Genomic DNA, 23,040 nt, shown 5'->3' on the forward strand with positions numbered 1-23,040 from the left:
GTATATGTTTTAGGAGGGCTGTGAGCATCCTTGTAATGTGAATTTTCTATTTCCAAAAAATTTACATGATTTTTTTGTATATTTTTGCATTGTTATTGATTACGGTCAGTCATAGTGTGTATAGATATAAAATAACATAGTGATTGTATATTTTTTTGTCATGCTAAGAACCTTAATGATTAAATATTAGCTTAAAGGGAAGGATGAGATAACAGGCTTTTGAGGCAAGAGAAGGAATGAAATATGCTGATCTAGTATGGTTATATGGAGTTTTAATCATTATTACAAACTGCCTTTGACAAACACATTGAATTGTTCACCGTGTCTGTATATAGATAAGTGAGGCTGTGTTCTGTTTTACAAAAATTACACACAAATATGTACACACACATTTGAGGAGGAAATAAAAAATTCAGTAAGTTTCTTTAGAGTATGGGTTCTACATTATCACATGTAGACACATCGTCACTTGAAAAAAAATTTTGATTCAAGTAATTAAATTGTGAAAAGTCATTTTGTCAAGAAGGCAGGACCCTTACACCACACTTTATTTTGCTGAAATAACTGGAACGACGTATCCATAAGAATATCAGCCTCAGGCCTCAGACAACTACGCTCTTTTTTTCTTCTTTCCTGATTTAGCAAACTTCTGACAACAAAACAGACAACATCTTGTAATGACAAATGTAGCAGTTGCTACACAGGCCAGCAGGAAACCAATCACATCCAAAGAGTGGTACTGGACCCAGGTGAGGTCATAGGAGGCTGGCCGCAGGTGTTTGGCTCCTTTGTGGCGCATGACAAACTCGATCCAGAAGACGGCTCGATCTAGAGGTTTCGTTGGCTGGTCATGCTGAATTCTTGACAATTTCATAGCATTCTGTTTATACCTAAAAGAAACACAAAGAAACCAATAATGAAAGAAAGTTACTTTGCCTAAATGAGTCATTCCCATGAAAATTTTCTGAAATGTCATATTTAGGTTTCAAATAAATGTCATAGAATTGGAGAAGTATATTATAATTTGGGTATTCCTAGATGATTGCCTTTTAAATTGGAATTTTCTGATGACAAATATTTTACACAGTCAAGACAGAAGGTAAGATGGAGCATCTACAGCATTTTAGCAGAGGAAATGAAAGTAGCCACTCTAAGAGCTATGAGTGTGAGTAAAATAGGGGCTACACAGCAGACCTGCCAGTGTCAGGGGACCACGTAATAAGCCTGTCTCGCTCAGTGACCCAAGGTAATTACACAAGGCAATCTGATCATACATTTCTAACTGGGCAGGTCCTGGTAACTACTCTCATTCCAGGCCTATAGCTTCCTTATTAAAAGGTTGATCTTTACCCTAAATGGGCCTGTCCACTGTTCTTATGCATCTAGGATAACATACCTCTGAAATGCTAGATTACGTCTGTAGGTTTAACCACAGGCACCAGAGCACAATGACCACAATTGTCTCGTGTTGCCCACAGGTGAGATGTATTTACTATAAATGCTAAATGTTAGCTATTCTGTACCTACAATGTAAAGGAAGTATATATCTCTCCCTTTCACTTTTTATCCCATTCTAGAGATTCTAATCCCCCCCAACTCCCACCTCCTCCTTGCTTTTTTCTTCCTCCTTAATTTAGCAGTAATGGATTTCATGTAACCTTTCTTATGCTTCTCCTTTGATTCTAAATGCATAAACAGAACTGCCACACTTCCATTCTCTAGAGCATTTCCTCATCTGTGGGGCTTGATCATGGACGGTTCTCAGTCATTTGTTCAAATAAAATTTTATAAAAATTTTTGCTAGGTTTGGACTTTCCTTGACATAAATCAGGTGGTGAAATGCAGTTTGAGGACAATGCTTTTAAAGTTTCTTATTTTTTATAAAGATTTTATTTACTGAAAATGTATAGAAAGCTTTACAAATTTGCGTGTCATCCTTGTGCTGGGGCCATGCTAATCTTATCTGTATTCTTCCAATTTTAGTATATGTGCTGTGGAAGCAAGCACACTTTTGAAATTTTAAAAGCAGAAATATATTGTAACAGGAGAAATGCTTTGATAAGTAGTCTTTTTAAGCCTACTCTTCTCTTTATAAATCAATTGTCTATTTTTCACCCAGAATAATATTGTTTTAAAACATAAATTTATGGTACTCTTTTTCTCAAAATTTTCATCTGGCTTCTCAACACATTGGAAGAAAGTCCAAATAACTTTTGGCCTGCAAGACCCTACATGGTGTTAAAGAGAATAGTATAGACCTTAAATGGTGTTACTCCCACTATAAGATCTTAGATTTACCATCTGATTTAATTGAAGTTTCAACTTCTCTCAGAAATATAGTCTAAATCAACCAGTCTGGAATTTTCTAATCAACATCAATGAGGTAATCTGTCACTTGGGCCCTCACCATCCTCCCTAGGAGGAAGAGGCAATCTGCATGATAAAAATCCTTGCCATTACTTTACTGGAAAAAGATACCCTTGTCTAAAAATAGTATTTTCTCTTTCTAATATTTCCCTGCAACACCCTTCTTCTTATACAAACCTTCCATTTTGTACAACTCCTCTGAGAGCCCTGGTAGGTGCTAATGGTATATTGCCCAGTTCGTGAACTGTGTTTACAGCCAATTAGATCTTCAAATAATCCCGGCTAAATTTCTCTCTCTCTCTCTCTCTCTCTCTCTCTCTCTCTTGGTGTTGCGCAGACTCCCTGGCAACCTCCTCTCATGACTTTGTCCTAGGCACACTCTATTGTAGGCACATTGGCACTCTGGTAGTTTCTTCACTGACGCTGCCAAGTGTGTTTTTACCTCATCACTTTTGTACTCTGTCTCCTCTGTCCCTCCCGTGGAGCAGTCAGTCTTCTCTGAGACACAGCAAGGCTGCTTTTAACTTCTGAGGGAGGTTTTGTGTCAATGTCATGTCTCAGAAGAGCTTTTCCTGGCCATACATAGAGTGTCCTTAGGCATTTTTTAATTTATTTTCACTATTTGATTCCTAGATTCCCAAATACATATGTGTTGGTTTAATATTATTTCAAATTTACTTGTATATGAGTTAAGCAAAGTTGTTTTTATCCACTTGTTTATAACCGAAACAAAAATAGATACTTTGAAGTAAGAATAAATTAATTCCTGTCAGGATGTCGTTTTGCATCTGGTGTTCGTTCATAAGCAGAGCCCCCATTCTCACCAACACCAAGCCTGTGGCCTTATTGATAAAAAGATATAGAAGAACACCTATGGCAAAGAAATATTTAGACTAAAATACTGAGATTTTTTGAGGTCTATTTGAGAATTTTGGTTTGGGCTGGGTGACTCTTCACTAACGTAAAAACTGTCCAGAGACGCCTTAGTAACAAATGTCTCTTAGAAACTGGTGATAAAGCTCAGAGCAGCCCTGAGGAAGAGATCAGCCAGCCTCCAAGACTGGTGTCTTTGCTCCCTAGCAACCTGCTCTAGCAGCTGGGGACTGTTACTCTTGTGTTGGCAGCTAGAAGTCAGCTTTTGGGTAGCCACTGTTTCTTTATTAACTTTGAACTTGATTCCTTCCTATCTCTTTGCTTGGAACAATAGTGTGATTATTCAGTCATTTGTTTGGTATATGTTATTCCTTTCTTTGGTATATTAAGAGATATTATCCTGTATGCCATTGGCTTGTAAAATTATTATAATTCCCGCATAAACTTGTGCTATATAAATTCCTAACAAAGAGAGAAATCTGTCTGTGAGCATAAGTTGCTGCCTCATCAATACAAAACAAAAACAATACAGTTTGTAAAGTATCCCTTTAATTTCAATATGAAAAAATATTAAACAAATATGTCTTAAGTAAATAGTTCAAAATTTCATAATTACCTAGTAAATTGTCATTAACTCAATCTACCAATGCACCTACTGCCTAGATACTGATGTAGGTTACCACAAGCTACTAGAAGCTCCCCATTTTCTTGGACTGGGTAGTCACTAACTCTTGCCACAATTTAACTCTTATTGTTGCATCATAGATTAGTCTTTTTTATTTATATATTCAAATATTATAGTAATACTTGTTTCTGTCTTTTCTATAGCAATTGTTGGTTTATTTCATTGCTGTATAGTATCTTTTTTTTTTTTTTTTTTTTTTCATTTTTCTGAAGCTGGAAACAGGGAGAGACAGTCAGACAGACTCCCGCATGCGCCCGACTGGGATCCACCCGGCACGCCCACCATGGGGCGACGCTCTGCCCACTAGGAGGCGATGCTCTGCCCATCCTGGGCGTCGCCATGTTGTGACCAGAGCCACTCTAGCGCCTGGGGCAGAGGCCACAGAGCCATCCCCAGCGGCCGGGCCATCTTTGCTCCAATGGAGCCTTGGCTGCGGGAGGGGAAGAGAGAGACAGAGAGGAAAGTGCAGCGGAGGGGTGGAGAAGCAAATGGGCGCTTCTTCTGTGTGCCCTGGCCGGGAATCGAACCCGGGTCCTCCGCACGCTAGGCCGACGCTCTACCACTGAGCCAACCGGCCAGGGCTCATTGCTGTATAGTATCTAATGTATGACAGTACCACAGATGACCACTTTGTAGTGTTTGATGGCTATTTGGATTGTTAGTATATCTTTAGCTATTACTAGTAATGCTGATGTACATATTTTTGTATATGTCTTTTGATGTACGTATTTATACATTTCTGTGGTGTATATACTTACAAACAGAATTGCTAAGAAAGTGCATGTGTGATTATGATTTCAGCATTGACTCTGAGTTATTTAGAAATGTGTTGCTTAATTTCCAAAATTTAGAGATTTTTTAGTTTAGGTTTTCTTTTTGTTTCTAACTTAATTTTAGTCTAGTTGAACATGTACTTCTTATGACTTGAAAAATTCTGAATCATGAGTCTTAGTTTTGTCTCAGCATGTGCACTCAATGCAATTATATTTCTTTATGCAGTCAAAAATATTATATTCTTCATTGTTGTATGTATCTTAAATTGCATTTTAAAATTGTGTTCCAAATCTTTTTATGGATTCATTTATCTTGTCATCTTTTTATATTATAGAAAAAATATTGCAAACACCTTATTATGACTAAAAACTTGTATTTTGGTCTCTTTCTCTCTCTTTTGCCTTCATTTCTTTTTTTTTTTTTACTTGGGGATTTATTTGTAGAAGTTATCAATTAATAATTTATATTGTTTCAAAAAATAACCTTTTTAGCATCACGAAGTACTTATTTTTTAAAATTTGTTTTTAGTTTTGTACTTTTCTGAAGTTGGAAACGGGGAGGCAGTAGACAGACTCCCGTGTGCGCCCAACCTGGATCCACCCGGCATGCCCACCAGGGGGCGATGCTCTGCCCCTCTGGGGCATCACTCTGTCGCAATCAGAGCCATTCTAGCACCTGAGGCAGAGGCCACAGAGCCATCCTCAGCGCCCGGGCAAATTTTGCTCCAATGCAGCCTTGGCTGCAAGAGGGGAAGAGAGAGACAGAGAGGAAGGAGAGGGGGAGGGGTGGAGAAGCAGATGGGTGCTTCTCCTGTGTACCCTGGCCAGGAATCAAACCCGGGACTCCTGCACGCCAGGCCGACGCTCTACCACTGAGCCAACTGGCCAGGGCCCTTATTTTTATTTTTAGTAGTGCTTCTGGTCTATAGTGTTTCATATAGCTGCATCTTTTTATGGTCACTGTTGAAATAGATCTTTTTTCTACCTTTGTACAATCTTCTTGTATACGTCTATAAAGCATGGCTTCTAAATAGTATATATTCATTTAATTTTTAAAATATACTCTGATATTACTTTTGTTTAAATTATATTGTCTGTTTGGGTATACTGTAACTACTGACATCATTACATATATTCACACAAAATCATAAGTAGCAATGCTCATAACAGCCAAACTTGAAAACCAGCAGAATGTTTATGAAGTGATAAACAGATAAATAAAATGTGCTATATCCATATACATAGAATGTAATTATTTAGTAGTGCAAAGCTACAACAGGGACAAAACTACAAAACATTTTGCTACATGAAAGAAGACATTTCCAAAAGACCATATATTGTATGATTCTGTATTATAACATGTCTAAAGAAATTTCCTATAGAGACAAAAAGTTAAGAACTGTCATCTTGGGTGAGAGAAGATGGGAAGTGACTTCTAAGATATTTGCAATATCTTTTGGGGATAATAAAAATGTCCTAAATTTCTATTATAGTTATAACTTTATATCTCTGTAAGTATACTATATATATTTGAATTTTATAATTTCAACAGGTGAATATTATAGTATGTAAATAATATTGCACAGAATCTGTTCAAAATTATAATAAGATATTTTTAGTGTAAAGACATTTCTACTTTCAGAAATTTTAGGTATTGAATTGAAAGTATGATTTCTCTTCTAGTTTATCAGATTATCAGTCTTCCTTTTATGTGCTCTATAATATATTTAAAAATGTGTTCTTGCAATTATTTATATACTTTTATATAAATGGAGAAGAAAATTTTTGCATTAGTTGGCTCCCATTGGATACATGGGATTAAAGTGTAACTTTGAAATTAATGTGCAGCTAAAAATTAAAATAGATTTAAGATAGATTAAATCATATTAATTATGTAAAATTAGCTTCTTAAAAGTACCATTGAGAAAAAAAACCCTATCTATAAACAGTATCTATTAAGAAAAATGTGATACTTACGAAGGATCATTAATGACTGTCTTCAATGCAGTGAGCAATTTTTTACTTGAAATAGTGTTGAAGTCCAACCTGATAGCTGCTCCCTTAGTCTTCATGTGAGCAATATTATCAGGTTGATCCGCAAACAAGGGAATGCCCACCATAGGGATCCCATGGTAGATTGCCTCATAGATGCCATTGGTTCCCCCATGAGTGATAAAGGCTTTGGTTTTTGGATGACCTGTGATTGGGTGAATTTTAGCAAATTATAAGTTACAAGTTTTAGAATAAAATGAGATGTGGGCACTAATGGAAATGACACAGACAATGTATATCTAAAAAATTTATAGACTATAAATCTGCTGGAGAGATAGTGAAGGCTTAGATAGAAGGTTGGTGTGTTTCTTTTCACTTGAAAATGAATACAAGTTTTCAGTAGAGAAATCAAAAAAGAATATTCTGGATCTAAAAATAAGTGTATGTGAAAGTAAAACTTTTGGGTCATGTTAGAATATATTTTTTAAATAAATAGTGAAGTCACTGAGTCTGATATGTTGGATGTCAAGGCAGCAGGCAATGTGATGGTGGTGGCCCAGACTTAGAAGAAGGAAAAGCTACAATTATAATGAAGTATATTGTTACTTTGGAAAAAGATACTGAATTTTTCCTCTCTGGAAAATGGAAAGTCACTGTTAATAATAAAGGTGCTGATATTTTACAGGGTCACATGTGTACACTTAGAGTGGTTTAAATAATTGGTGTATAGAGAGATATGAGAGAGTGTAATAACTGAGAATGTTTTGAGATATTTACTGTGAGATCTTTTGTGACCATAAGAAATGTGACTGTGTAAAATAAGAAGTCAAATGTTATATCTTATTTTTCCCTCTAACTAGGAAATATATGTATAAGGAAATTAATTTTTATTTCTGAAGTTTTTCAATAAGATATGTTCAATAAATTTCTTTCCTCGTGAACTGTTTATCATTCTGGTCGAATTGACTCTGACTTCAGTGATTTCCAGAGTCTTACCAAGAAGATCATTCTGGGGGATCCATTTATAGAGCCGGGTATTTGGCCCTAAGGTATCTGGTTTTTTGCCATCATATCTCCATATAACCTGTTAGGGTAAGAAAGTATTGTCATCCATGAGTCAAACTACAGTGTTACGGTGTGTCAGAATTCTAAATGCACAAAGAGACATCGAGTTAAACTTCTTATATATTACAGATAAGGAAATGACGACAAGACATGTGGGAGAATGAGAACCAATAAAACACTGATATAAGAGAAGTACATGCTGGTATTACATGTACTTATTTTTATATTCAGTCAGGCTTGAATGCAATCATGATGTTTCACACTTAGGGGTTACACAAGGAGCTTATCAATGACCAATTCAAGTATATAAAAGTTTGTAGATAGTCATATAAATTATAGTGAGAAAACCAGCAAATTAATAGTAATTGACACATTTATTTTGTTTTTGTTGTTTAGGGTACTAGCTGTCATCTTCCAGATGTGAAAATTCTGTGTATTTTGATTTGAATACTGAGGCCATGGTTTATTTACTAGTTCTCTAAGTTATATTAATAGAGGTTAACATTTTTTTGATTTACAAAATCATTGCAATCAGCTCTCTGTGAGAATTAAATTATTCTGATATTTAACAGTTTATTAATAATAAAGATTTCTGCTTAATGAGTATGTTTAATTTCCTTCAGTTTAGAAATCATTAATCATCACTTCCAAGTGATAACTTTTATATAAATTCATTACTATCACACTGAACAGGATTGAAAAATCTCTTAAAATATAAAAAAGAAAAGCCTATTGACACTTCATAAACAACCATATATCTGTTGAAGATCAAATATGATGATGATATTAAATTTTATTCAGCTGTTAACACTTCACAATGTGCCACAATGCACTGACAGCTTTTACTAATATGGTTTAATCATAAAAAGTCAAGAAATTCCTGAGTCTACCACTAAGCTGGATTCTAGTTTTAAGTGGGTAACATCTCTTTGATGATATAAAAGTTAAAGTAACCCCAGGCCCTCAGCAAATTAGCATAGATGATATGGATAAAGCTACATAGTTAGAAAATTAAAAGTAGTTCACAAACACTCAGAGACTTCAAGTGATTTTTCTGTGCTACAATAATTTACTACCATATTTTATGTTGAAAGGGGTGCACATGAGAAACTGTCTCGTGCTAAGATTAGTTCTGGTTGACACATTTTTTATATTCCCTTCTTCAATTAGGAGTAATTATTTTAAGGATTGTTTCTGGCCACAATTTATAAAATATAGAGTCACCTTTAGAACTGAACCCACGTTCATCCTTTGTTTTATGTCTTCTTGCTTCAGAATCTAGCAGGGCACGGTTGACCAGGGAGTTTTTTCTCGCTTTTTCACAGACCTGTTTTTCTCTTTCTCTCAATCACTGTTCTGGCTTGTGTCTGATGCAGCTGGTGGACCCTGAACACCCTTTCTCTCAGTATCACCTTGAGAAAGATGGTGAGCGGGCCTATTCCAGAATCAGGGGAAGAGAGGCCTGGAACACCTGCCAAGCCTAAACTGTGAGACATCTTTCAGACTGTTATCATTTCCAGTTTAATGTTACTGTTAAAAAATTTACTGCTTTCTGAGAACATCTGTACTTTGTACTGTACCCTAGGAATCCTGCAAGAAAATAGCACAAACAGGATAGAATTATGTGATATCTGTTCCTGCCTATGATACTATGACAATACCAAACTGCACAGTGTACCTCTTAAATATACTTCTCTGTGATCACAATGTTAATGCCAAAGTTATTGTTAAACAAAATCCTCCATGTGTAATTTGTTTTAAAATTGATATGTGACATAAATTGGAGCTATCACAATAGTTTACCTTTCTTGTAGAAATTTCTGTAATCCGACCCTTTACAGAGTTTAACACACTCATTAGTTGTTACTCTAAGGTACTTTATCTGACCTTTTGAGGAATCTGGGCAAGGGCTGATGCAATCACATTGGCTCTTTCTTCTGTCATGTTCGTGACCATGGAGCCCAGGGTGAACACCACAATGCCATGTTCTCCAGAGCTCTGGGCAAACTCTTCCATTTCCTGCGAAGGAAGAATAGTTCCCATCACAAAAGATCAATAGCACAGTGAAATCTATTGAAAGTACTTCTAAAAACAACTAATGAGAGAAAATTATGTCTTATAGAAAGTTATTAGTACAGTTCTTGTGTTTTTAAAAGTGTTAAAATACATGCAATATAATGTGTAGTTCAGTGGTGTTGATTTTTATTGTTGTGTAACCCATCTCCAGAACATCTACATCTTGCACATTGGAACTGTGTTTTTTATTGAGTAATTCTTTATTGTCTATTTCCTAGTCTCTGACATTCACTATTCCTCTTTCTGTTTCTATGAGTTGGACTAGTATTTATACCTATGTAAGTGCAATCCTACAATATATCTTATTTTGTGTATGACCTCTTTCGCTTAGCAAATGTCCTTAAGATTCAGATATATATATATCTGAATATATATATATTAGCCTGTATTAGAATTCCTTTAAATTTTTTTAATATGTTGTTCATTTATTCTGAATCTTGATAGATAATACAAGAGGATTTTGATTTAGCAGATAGAATACAGGAAATATAAAACAGCACAGGTTTTCATGAAAAGTGGGCTCATTCCATTCCATGGACAGAAATGACTTTATCAGGTAGTGACATTTTTATTTTTCTAAGTGTTTACATTGTCTACTGTGACACTTTTAGATTGGAGATTTAAAGCTTTTAAGTTGTGTAAAAGGCTCCCAGGGAGTATTGCATAGCCTTTCCACAGCTTGGGAAAGTATTCTGTGTAGAAGACAGAGGCTAGTTAGCTGCAGCAGAATGAACATTAAAGAACAGTACTAAACAAGAGTCCTAGCCTGGAGATAGCCCCTGTGTCAGTGAGTATTGGTGTGTGCTCCTCCCCTCCCACCTCCCACCTCCTCTCCTAACTCCCATCACAGTCTTAATAGTTTGTCTCTTCAAGTAGCCTGTAAGGGAAAAGAATCATAATATGTACATGCCAGTGGAACTTATTTTTTCTTTATTGGGAAGAGCTAATGTTAAATAGAGCAGACCCCAATCATGAAGTAGTTTTACTTATCATCATATCAGGTTATCATTTCTAACTGGTTTAGTAATATAGTTAACTGTTTTATAATTATCTAAACCAGGTACTCCAAAATTGGTTTGTTTTTCTCAAATTATACAAGTAAATCTCATGAAAGCAGAGCAGGGCTTCAGTGACCCAGATAATTGTTATCCTGTACTCACTGATTTTAATCACTAACATTTGATTTCATCACTAATAAACCATCACTTTCTGCAGAAGTTTTTTGCTTCTTTAGCTAATTTATTTTTAAAGCCTCCATGTTCTAGGAGCTGAATAAAATATCGGTGTAAATTGTTATAAGTCATTGGTTTGACTTTTCTAAGCTGGAAACACAATTGTGTATAAGTAAGAAAAATACGTTTTATAATTTATATTGGCATCTTCCCCACAAAGGGAGAGGTTCAGCTGGACTTTCTGGAGCAGAGGGCTGGTCACCCTCTTGAGTAGCTCAGTTCAAAGTACATAAAGTTCCTGGTGAAGTCATGTCCAGCTGGGATTGTTTCAGAGTTATCTGACTATGTTTCCTGATCTTTGTGAATTTTTAACTTTTATTACTTTCTTTACTTGAAAAATTTCTGATTGCTCAATGTACTTTTACTATTGCACCCCGAAATATGTAAGGAGCTGAAATTTTCATGTAATCAGGTTCAAACTTTACACTCATCAAATTTGCCCCCCTAATCTGTACTTATTTATTTGTATTATCTTCTCCCTGGAAAATAATGATGCAATATTTCTAATATAGAAAGTTTACTTTTTCATTCTCATCATTGTTTCAAGGTTTTGTTTAAAATATTGATATATAATTGACACATAACAACCTGTAAGTTTAAGGTATATAGACTGTTCAGTTGATTCATTTCTATATTATAATCTGATAAGCACTATAGCAGTAGTGCACACCTCTATTAGGTCACATAATTATCTTTGGGTGTGTATGGTGAGAACATTAATGATCTAGTATTTATAAACTTTCAAGTATATAGTAGAGAATTGTTGGCTATAATTACTATATCTCTTGAACTTTGTAATCTTCATGTTACAGTTTGTATACTTTGGCCAACTTTTTCTCAACCCTTTATTTCATTTTTACTAGTCAATGGTAACCACCATTCTCCTCTCATTTCTAGGAGTTTGCCAATGTTAGATTCCACAAATAAGTGATGTTATATATTATTTATCTTTTCTAATGACTTATGTCACTTTGCATAATGACTTAAGGCCCATCTATGTTGTCCCAAATGGTATTATATTCTCTCTCATGACTGAGTGATATTCTGTTGCATGTGTGTGGGTTTGTGTGTGTGTTTTTCACATCTTTTTACCCTTTCATCTTTTTACAGGTGAATTTTGTTCTTATTCACTGGTTGATGTGAATGTTGAAATAAACATGAGATAATGGATATATTTTGGATATCATTTTTTTATTATATTTGGATATTTACTGAGAAAGTGAGATTCCTGGATGTTATGGTAGCTTTATTTTATTTTCTTGAAGAACCTCCATATTATTTTTTTATAGTGGTTGTACTAATTCTAAGTTCCTACCAACAGTACACAAGTATCACATTTTTTTGTAGATAATTGAGTTTCCTTAACACAGCTATTTTGAATTTTTGCGAGTGGTATACATTATATTGTCCCTAGCCATATCATGGTTCACTTTTCACAGTCTTATTGTATTACAGATTTTTAAAATGTATATATCTAATTTTGTATTGAAGATTTTTCACTATATCTCAGAATTTTGCAGTATGTAAGTATTTTTATATACTTAATATTTTAATTATTTTTGCAGTAAAATGAGCATTTTCTAACCTAAAAAATGAAAATCAATATAAAAATGTAAATTAAAACATATCAAAAGACTATTAAATCAAAATAAAGCCTTAAAATATATATAAATAATAAATATAAGGTTACTATTTCGCCAAATTTTGTCTATTGTGGGCGTGTTCTGGAACGTAATTTGCATGATAGACGAGGGATCACTGTATTCCAATGTCTATATTTGATTGTTGGAAGGTTATGGTTAAATTTGGTGATCTAACATTTATTTTATTTTTCATGTTTTTTGGAGTTTTTCATTGTTCTTTTTGCATTGAATTAGCAGTTAGCTACTTCAATCTTTACTACTTACAGGGTAGAAATACCATTTATCAGTACTGCTGTATATAAGGCTTTTTCAGACCTTTTATGAATATTCCTGCTCCATGCTTCTTGCATTCTCCTGTGGGAGAATTTTTAAGCCTGTTTGTCTTCCCTCCATCCAGTAAAGGACCAGACCTGATGGTGGTGCTACAGCTCAAGTTTGTGGTTTCTCTCTTGTTGGCAAACCCTTGCCTGCATTCTGCTCTTGCCCCCTAATCTTCTACCAAATCTTGTGCTGCCCTTGGCAGCTTGTACATGGAGCTGACAGCAGACGAGGAGCTATAGGTTTGAAAGCAGTTCACTGTTGGTGCCCACAGGCCCATTGTGGGGATTTGTAGGGGAGGTTTCTTTTGTGTTTTGTGGTCGGGCTTCCTGATGGAGTACAGAATACTGTCAGGAGGGACTGTGTCTCTTTAATGTCCTCTGGGACATTCACATGCCACTCTCCTGTCTGCTCCCTCTCACCAGTTATTGAGCTCCTAATTTAATACTATGGATTCTGAGACAGAGAAATGAGCCCTTTGGAAGCATCTTGCAAACTAGGGAAAGCTCACTGTTCACTTACAGGCTCTTCCTGTTCCCTGTGAGAGAAATGATGGCTTCCTTTTACCCCTAAGTTGTGCTGCCTTGAAGGACAAATGCTGCTGACAAAGTGGAGCTTACTCCTCTCCCACAACAATGCATTCAAATGCATATATTTTGTGCCCAACAACACGCTGAAACTTCTCTGGAAATCTGGACTTTCACAAAAGCTCACTTATCCATAGGTGGCTGCCCAAGTCTGGGCCTGAGATGTTGCTGGACTGCAGCCATGACAGGGAGGAATCAATTCACAATGTCCTGTGGGTATCGCAGCCAGTACCGGAGTCTTCCTGTCTATTACCCTGTGCACAAGTGGGTGAGTGTCTTCCCAGGTGCCTTGGCAGATGATGTTGGATCCTGAAACTTCCACAGAGACATTTTTAGTCATGGATAGATAACAAATTCTTGTTGTTTAATGGGGAAAAATAAGGGATGTCTTATATTCAGTTATGCCAGATTGAAGCTTAACATCTCAGGTATTATGATCCTTTCCTGTGGGATGTGTTCTTTAGCATTATAGTAGCATTATGGTATTTTTTTCCTTTATTATAATACTTTTCACACAATTTTCATTACTTGTTTATGTCTTTCCAAGTAAAATATCTGTTGTGTGGAATAAAAAATTCTGTTTATATTGCTTTCCTACATAGCCAATATTTATCCTTGCACAATGCTAGTGTTTTTTAAATTATTCTTTGAATTAATGGCTGGTACTTTCTTAGGTGTTGATTAATGAAGATCTTATTTTAACTAATCCTCATTCTACAGTCTCCTAAGTATAATTCTTTATCTGTTAATGATAATGATATTTAAATTCATGTACTGAAATAGAAATAGATGAGTGTCTAATTGGCAGTTATCTTTACCCAGATTCCCATACAGGTCTCAGTGTTATCAGACATCCTAAATGAAGAAAGCAGAATCATTGCTATTGAGAGTTCAAAGTAAACAGTGTAAAACAAGCATGAATAGGATTACCTTAGGCAGGGGTTTAGCAGGCTTGCAGTGGAGCCCTCCAACGAATTCAAAATGTGGCAGAATTGGGCGAGGAAATTCAAAATCCCAATAGGTTCGAATGAGCCATATTTCAGCTTTCCCCATTAACTCAGAATATGTAGTGGGTCTTCCTGAAGGGGAAAAACAACCGGAAAATGATAATATTAAGTTGTGAATATGACATTTGTTTTCCTGTGAAAAGCTTGAAATAATGTTCCCAAAGTTGCTGAAAGTGTTGGTGGTTTGAGAATACAAACATATTTATATATTATACATATTTTTTATGTTATTCACATATATCTAAAATTATGTGATTAAAGTATAATAGTCTTCCCTCTCTAATGTCACATCAGTAATTCACAGTCATAGAAGATGATGAAACCTGAGCCACAATAGAGTTAAACATGCATTTGTTAACTCTGAAAAGCTGTAAAAGTAACAAATACAAATGTTAAAAATTATTTCAACTCCTTACTCAATTAAATCTACTATTGCCATGGAAACATTACCTGTTGATTATTTATTATAGTTTCTACAATTTAGCAATTTATGCCCTTGATCCTAGATGTCTCATAAACTGAGGCTTTGAGAATCTGGGTCAATTCCTGGTACTAAAACTACATTTGGTTCATTTTAGGAGCTTCATAATACTTCTGTATTAATGAAAAATATGTATAAAACAGCTGAAGTATTTTTATTTAGTATTATAATAGATGTACTAACTTTTAATTTAGGTTATTTTGTCCTTTAAAAGGGAGAATTTTCACTGACATGTCCACTCACATCAAAAGTGCACGTTAATAAACAGATGATTTGTAAGTACTTAGTGAAATGGAGTGAAATCCTTGGAAACATCCTACTATAAGTTCCTGAGACTGGCATAGAGCCAATCCTTCTCTCTATTGTGAAAGAAAACTTCAGATAATATGGCAAATTAGTTCAGTTTTAATATCAAACTAAATTATACAAGAAAAGCAGTTCTTCAATGACCTTATAATTTAAACATTTCTATAATGTTTTGAGAATGAAAGGTCATTTTATAATTTTATTTCATTGTTATACCTATAAAAGACAAGTTTCTCTGCCTTAAGATGTATACAAACTCATGTTAACAGGAGCTAGGAAAGTTAGGATTTCATGCTACTAAGCGAAAAGATGACTTACCTAGTACTTTACTGTAAAACTGATTCCACTTCTTCTCATTAAATGTTTGGAACCAGAAGTCAAAATAGAGCACATACATCATATTTTTTACCCTCTCCATGAATGTCATTCGATCACTTAATTCTGACAAGACAACAGGTACATAGGATGGCATAAAGGGAAGGTGTCCGCTCTGCCTTTCAAATGTGTTGCCAGGAGAGAACCGGAAGCTGTAAACAAGAGGAATCTTAAGGAGCTCAGCCAGCAGCTCCCCACAGGGTCCGGCCGGGTCTGCAAGAATGACATCAAACTTTGATTCTTGTAGTTTTGTCATAAGTTTCTTGTTCAAAACCATATCTCTACACAGCTTTTGAATAAAATCAGAATATTCCCAATTGATTTGTTGCATTAGTGAGAAATAAGTCCAAAATGTATCTTTTGGCAAGTTTATAAATTCAGAGATCAGTTTTGCAAAAAGATTCTCAAAACCATCTTTTGTTGAAGATGTAGGATAAATTTCAAATTTAATTGCAGATGGTTTGTTGGGATCAACAAGAATTGAAGCTGAAGATGTCAGAACGGTCACTTCATGGCCTCTCTGGACGAGTTCATCCAGGATTGTCTTCATGTTGATCCAATGGCTGTATTCTGTGGGCCACACCAGCACCTTTCCACAACACGCAGGGCTAATGGAACAGCTCAGCTGTAGCAGCAGCAGAACTGAAATCCACTTCGTAGACATCCTGGTGGAACAAATGTTTCTTTTCAAACGGCTGAACATTCCTACCATTGCTGATACTTATGTCCAAGTAGAAATCAAGGAGAACGTTAAAATATAACCCGACACCTAAAGTAATAAATTTTTATTAACAGATTATTTTATGCAAGGCAAAAAATCATAAGTTAGGTTACTTATTTTTTATAAAAATATCTGCAAATGCTATCATTCAGCTATGGGTCAACTCTATAATACATCTATGATATATTATGTATTATAGATAAATGTGAAAACTATAGGATGGGGGGGTCATGGTTTCTATAATCTCTTTTTGTGAAGAAAGGAAGATAAAGCCTTTATATGGCTGACAAAAGATTACCTGAATAATATTTCAAGAGGTTTTTTCTTTTAAATAAAATTTTGTGAACACATAATTCACACACCATTCAGTTGATGAATTTCAAATGTACATTTCCACAGTTCGTCATGTATTCACAGAATTGTGCTACCACCATAATGATCACATGAAGAGCATTTTCATAACTCCAGTGATACCTTAATCCTGTACATGGAACTCCCTAAATCTGTCAAATCATTAAACTGGTATATGCCTCTAATATAATATAGCATTTTCTGTAAATGGAATAATGTAATATGTGAACTCTTGTGACTCATATCTTTCACTTAGCATACTATTTTAAAGATTCAGTCATATTTTAGTATGTATCATGATTTTATTGCTATTTACTTCTAGATATTATTTCCTAATATAGATATATCACATTTGTTTATTTGTACATCAGTTGATAGACATTGCACCCTAAATATTAATGTTTTATTATAAACTACAATCTGCACACTGTGTTTGCTGAATTCCACAAGTTTTGTTTTTATTTTCATTTTTTTTTTAAATATTTTCTAATTCTGCTTTGATAGTTAGTTTGATCCACTGGTTATACAAAGAGTCTGTTGAAGGTGGTTAATATCAAAAGATTTTGAATTTTACATTTATATTTCTGTATTTTTAATTAAAGTTTTAAATTTATTGTGTTAACATATATTCAAGTGTCCAACCCAATATAATACCCTCACCCCCAGACAATGTGCCCCCCATTACACCCTTTTTGCTCTCCTCCCCTTGACTCCCTCTCTTCCTACCAACTGGGATTTGCTGTCCTGTTACCTGTATCTATGTGTCTTTATATATATCTGCCATTGCAAAAGATAATATACCCTTCTTTTTCACAGTCTGCATAGTATTCTATTTTGTTTATGTACCACAGCTTTTTCATTCACTCATCCACTGATGGAAACTTGGGCTGTTCCCAGATCCTGGCTATTGTAAACAATATTGTAATTAACACGGACATTCTTTTTTTTTTTTTTTTTTTTTTTTTTTGAATTAGTTTTTGGAATTCTTAGGATACATTCTTAAAAGTGGGATAGTTGGGTCAAAGGCAGTTCCATTTTTAATTTTTTGAAGAAACTACTTCTTTTGTTCTTGATTTCTTGTTTTATTCCATTGTATTTAGGAAAAAATATTGATTATAATTTTAGAATTTTAGTCTTGTTAAATTTTTTAAGATTTGTTTTATTACTCCCATTTACTTTATTCCAAAGAGTCTTCTGTGTGTACTTGAGAAGAATATATCTTCTGCTATGTTCTGTGTATGTCTACTAAGTTCTTGTAGTCTAAAGTGTTGTTCAAGTTCATTGTTTCTTTCCATATTTTCTGTTAAGCATTAAACCCTAGATATAATGTATTTCAGTGCCAGGTCCAGAAAAGCAACAAAACCAGAAAAGCCATGCCATGGCTGACCTCAGGACGAGCGGCATTGACTAATAACCTCCTGTCCTGGCACTGATCTAACAGTGGAGAAAATAACCCTGAGAGGACACACCTGGTAAGCTGATGAATATTCTATTGAGATTCTTCCCTGAGACCTATAGATAAATAACCTCAAAAGGAAGAATTTAGTGAGCTGCCTCTCTGGAACACACCTTTCCCTTTCCCTACCCTCGTTTTCCAGGTATATTTCCCTTGACTTTCTCTTTTCTCCTAAGCTCCAATGGCCCTTCTTTTGTTTGTGTAACTTGTTTCCTAAACCCCTGTCTTCTGTGGCTCGTTTCTACAACATCTGTAACTTTCTAAGTAAACTTTTTCTTTATATTGGGTCTTGATTCTGATCTCTTTTAAGCAGTACTCATGTATAATGTACCAAGGTTTATGAACAAGGTCTAACATACTGATATTGTTCCACCACCAACACAAACTATCAACCAACAATGATCAATATTTAAAATAGGGACATAACCACTGATCTTACAAAAAATTATAAGGGAATAGTTTTAACAATTTTATGTGAACTATTTTGATTCCCAAGTAAAATAAAAAAATTTTCTAAAATACTGACTGAAAGAAAAGTGGGTAATTTTAACAAGTGAGAGAACAAATCAATAATTATAAACTTCCCAACAAAGGAAACCCTAGGACAAGATTATTTTATTGAAAATTGTGTACTAAATATTCACAAAGAATAACACCAATCCTATCACGGGTACAAGGTTCTGGTTCTTAAAGCTTTAAAAAAAAGGTCAATATATGAAATGTCAGAGTTTGGAGTAAGGAAAGGTTTATTATTGAGAAGGTGCCAGCTGAGAATATGGGAGAACTAATCCTGAAATTCATCTTAAGAGATGCCCAAATTCAGTTGTTTTTTTTTCATGTCACATTATGAGAGGAGGGAAAGGGTGAGGTAAGAGGTGAGTGAGGGCCACAGAGAGTAAGACATCCAAGGGGAGAAAAGGGGTCCACATGAGGGAATGAAACTTCTAAATGCCTTTATCAGTCTGTCCATTGATTCCCGCTGAGCTGTGTTCTAGAAACTCCTGTAAATTTTTAATGACTGACTTCGTGCACATTTCCACATTTCCTGAAAAGCCTCCTCTGACTGACAAGGGCTCTTGCAAGAACTATCGACTCAAACAGCATTCTTCTGTAAATTAGCAGAATTGAAGCAAGAGCTATTAGCATCAGAGAAATGAAGGCAAGAAATAAGATAGAGCATTTCTTCAGCTGTTTTTATATTATTTTTTCCTTTCTCTGATGATTTTTTAAAAAGGGTACTTGGGATCACCAAACTGTAATGATTCATGTTTTTACCTGAAAGTTATACCACAGGTAGACTTTGAGAAGATTGAATCAATAGTTGTATATATTTTTAAAATTAATCCTAGATAAAAGTTTTTTTCCTCTTAGGAGTTAGTCCTTAACCACTAGATCTATATTATCTCTGTTTCCAGTGGATGTTACACCAGCAGGCCTCTTACTCTCCACGACTACCTGTGTAAGTGCTTGTAATGGAATGAATTGTTTTTCTATGTTAAAAGAGAGAGAGAGCAAGCATTTTATTCTGTGGCAGTCCTTCTAGAATTATTTCAAACCCTATAAAAAGTGTGTCCTTTCACCCTTTCCAACAAATTTATGAGGCCATTATTACCCTGCAGGCAAACCCTGAAAAATCGCAAGTAATAAACTGTAGGTTAATAGCCCTTATAAATATATATGTAAAGATCCTCAATGAAATACTAGCCAACTGAATCTACTAGCATTTAACGATATTATACAGCATTTCTAAGTTGGTTATTTTCCCAGATATGTAAATGGGATTCTATATGCAACAACCGAGGTACACCACACAATAGAATGAAGGAGAGAAACATGATCATCTCAATAAACACAGAAAAACATAAGAAAATCTAACACAATGTCATTGTGAAAACAGTCAAAAACTAGTATCAGAAGTAATATTCTCACATGAAAAAGAGCATCTCTGAAAGTCCACAGCTAACATGATACTTAGTAATAAAAGACTGGAAGCTTTACCCTTAAGATCGGGAACAAAACCAAGATAGCTGTCAACATAAGAAACACCTAAACCTGGAGAGAATTTTTATGAGTTTATTTGAATCAAACTGAAGACAATTGCCAGGAAAGAATCTCAACAGATCGAGAAAGTGCTCCTGAAAATGGCAGTTTTACCACTTATTTTATGCATCAGAAGTGTGTTGCATGAAATCCAGTGGTAATAGATTAAGGGGATAGGAGAAAGGAAAGCAGGAAAATCTCTGAGAAAGGATAAAAATAAAATAGATAGGCATATACTTCTTTTACATGGTGTGTATATAATAGTTCATGATTAACATTTACAGCATGCGGAGATGGAATGAGGGAGAACAAGATAAGAGGCAGAGGTTCTGTGATCTCTTATTCTGGAGGAAGGCTGTACATAGAGGGGTCTGGATAAAAAAGGGGATTACTATGTCCTTTCAAAGATATATTATTGCAGATGCAAAAAGACAACAGACAGGCTCAGTTAAGGTAAAGATTGACCCTTGTCAAGGAAGATGCTGGCCTAGGACATGACAACCTGCCATGACTGGCTTTTAGATAGGAATTTTCCATTCCAGACCATTCTATGTGGATACTTTAGGTCTCAGAGTTTCTAAAGCACGCTATGCAGGTCTCTGCTGAGCTTATCAGTTTTAGTCTGCAGTCTCTTTTTCATCTACATTGTATTTATAATGTCTATTTCATAGTGAACTGGACGTTCTAGCCAGACATATTACATAGGAGAGAGAGTAAGTTATCTAAATTGGAAAAGAAAAAGTAGAACTACTTCTATTCATTGATGATTTCAAAATGAAAATCCTAATGAATCCACAAATTCTTTATAGTTAATGAACAAATTCACAAAAAATTCAGTATACAAAGCAAACACACAAAAATCAATTGTAATTTCAACACTGGTAATGAAAAGTTTGAAAAGAAAATAATTATATATAATAGCATCAAAAAGAATAAAATACTTTAGAATGAATTTAGCCAGAAAAGTAAAAATCTTGTACAGTAAAACTATGCAATATTACTGAAAGCAATTAAGAGGATTTAAATAATTGGAAAGACACCTAATGTTCATGGACTAGGCGACTTGTAAATATGGCAGTAACCCCCAAAGCTATAAACACATTCAATACAATTTGTATAAAAATCCTAATGGCCTTTATTGCTAGTGAATAATTGGTCCTGAAATTTACATAGAGCTAAAAGTAGCAGTACATAGCCAAAATACTATTGAAAAAGAGTAAAGTTGTTGGTCACAAACTTCATTTTAAAATCTAACACAAATCCATAATAATCAAGACAGTGTGGGATAGAAACACAGATCTATAATACAGATATGAGAATGCAGAAATATGCCTTCACCTTAAGAGCGATTGATTTTTGGCAAGGTGGAAAAACAATTCAATGGATAAAGAACTGCTCTTTACACAAATGATTCTGGGAAAACTGGCTATTCATACACTAATGAATGAAGTTGGATTCTTATCTCTAATCAATCAAAAATGAAGTCAATATGTATAAAAACCTAAATGTAGGAGAAAGAACTAAAAACACATATTAGAAAACATAAAAGTAAATCTTGACTTTGGATTTGGCTGTAGTTTCTATAATATTATACAAACGCAGAAACAACCAAATAAGAAATAGATAATTTGGCCTCATTAAAATGAAAACTTATGTATTTCAAACAACACCATCAAGAAGTGAAAAGAAAACCCACATAACAGGAGAGTATATTTGCAAATCAAGTATCTGATTAAGAACTTGTATTAGGGATATATAAGAAATTCTTACAAGTCAAAAGCAAAGACAAAACAATGCAGTTTAAACAGTGTGCAGAGGTTCCTAATAGACGTTTCTCCAAGGAAGGTATACAAGTTGTCAAAAAGCATATGAAAAGATGCTTCACATTTTTAAGAGTCAGGGACAAATCACAATGAAATATCACTTTGTGAGTCTATAACCAAGTGTCACCAAAGAAGCAACACCCAGCCTGGTAGGAAGGCTGGAGACAGGGAAAGACCTGCCAGGTGCGAGCAGTGGCTGAGAGTCCGGAGAGACTCTCATTGCAGGGGGGCCACCCTGAGAGGTGTGGGGGCTCAGCCCCAGCCTAGAGCCCCAGAGCCTAGAAGAGGTGCCCAGACAGCATTTAGCTGCGAAAAGAGCCTGGTTTCTGTCTGCGGGAAAGATACAGAGTCCTGGGAGGAACGCAGGCTCCTTCTTAAAGGGCCCACCAAGAAAACCTCGTTCACAGCCACTTACCGGGGACTCTGGCAGGGGAGAGCTGAGAGGACTGGAGTTTCCTGAGAGAAGAGTAAAGTTGGAGGCCCATGGAGAAACAAGTGTGGGGGACGGATACCGGAACCCCTGTGCTGAGTCATACTCTAGAACTGCAATTGCAATCTTTTTTGGGTGGAGCACTCCCTGCTGACTGGCATTAACCTGGGAAAAAGCAGCTGCTCCGCCCTCCCCTCTGGAGTCCTTCCTACTGCAGACAAGACTACTGGTCATTCTGAGAGACCAGAAAGCAGGGGTCATGTCCTGACTCAGTTTTCTGATGTTAGACCTGAGCTCCCCCCCACCCCCACACACACACTCTCCCCAGTCTATCACTGATGCTTCCAATTCATTGGAGACTCAGTTGAATCTGTGCATAGAGCAGGCAGACCACACTTCTGGGTGTTAGAGGCGACATCTACTGGACTCCTGGAGCCAC

General features: G+C 35.3%; 1 protein-coding gene and 1 non-coding gene across 4 annotated transcripts; both read right to left on the bottom strand.

Annotated features, from left to right (window-relative positions):
- Positions 1 to 255: 255 nt before the first annotated feature.
- LOC136406160 (UDP-glucuronosyltransferase 2B31-like) lies at positions 256 to 22,770 on the bottom strand. Of its 3 annotated transcripts, none has more exons than XM_066386015.1 (7): positions 22,587 to 22,770; positions 15,724 to 16,445; positions 14,542 to 14,690; positions 9,643 to 9,774; positions 7,687 to 7,774; positions 6,676 to 6,895; positions 256 to 890 (listed from the first exon to the last, which is right to left on the bottom strand). In XM_066386015.1, the coding sequence occupies exons 1-7, from the start codon at positions 22,703 to 22,705 to the stop codon at positions 611 to 613; spliced, it is 1,710 nt and encodes a 569-aa protein (XP_066242112.1). In that variant the 5' UTR covers positions 22,706 to 22,770; the 3' UTR covers positions 256 to 610. The 3 variants fall into 3 exon arrangements, with proteins under 3 accessions (XP_066242112.1, XP_066242113.1, XP_066242114.1); XM_066386016.1 differs by having other exon boundaries at positions 15,724 to 16,549; positions 22,587 to 22,721; XM_066386017.1 differs by lacking the exon at positions 15,724 to 16,445 and having other exon boundaries at positions 22,587 to 22,769.
- Positions 1,901 to 2,007, bottom strand: LOC136407279 (U6 spliceosomal RNA). The gene has a single exon (XR_010751836.1). It is a non-coding gene; the product is annotated as a U6 spliceosomal RNA (small nuclear RNA).
- Positions 22,771 to 23,040: the final 270 nt, after the last annotated feature.

This window comes from Saccopteryx leptura, chromosome 5, assembly GCF_036850995.1.
Source record: "Saccopteryx leptura isolate mSacLep1 chromosome 5, mSacLep1_pri_phased_curated, whole genome shotgun sequence".
In the NCBI taxonomy this organism is placed as follows: domain Eukaryota; kingdom Metazoa; phylum Chordata; class Mammalia; order Chiroptera; family Emballonuridae; genus Saccopteryx; species Saccopteryx leptura.

What these genes read in the sequence shown, in the direction of transcription:
- LOC136406160 (XM_066386015.1), bottom strand. Translation starts at nt 22,705, where the DNA reads ATGACTCAGCACAGGGGTTCCGGTATCCGTCCCCCACACTTGTTTCTC. An exon ending in GTTTTACAGTAAAGTACTAG is followed by an intron (nt 14,691 to 15,723) that starts GTAAGTCATCTT and finishes TTTCCCCTTCAG; the next exon opens with GAAGACCCACTACATATTCT. An exon ending in TTGCCCAGATTCCTCAAAAG is followed by an intron (nt 7,775 to 9,642) that starts GTCAGATAAAGT and finishes TTACCCTAACAG; the next exon opens with GTTATATGGAGATATGATGG.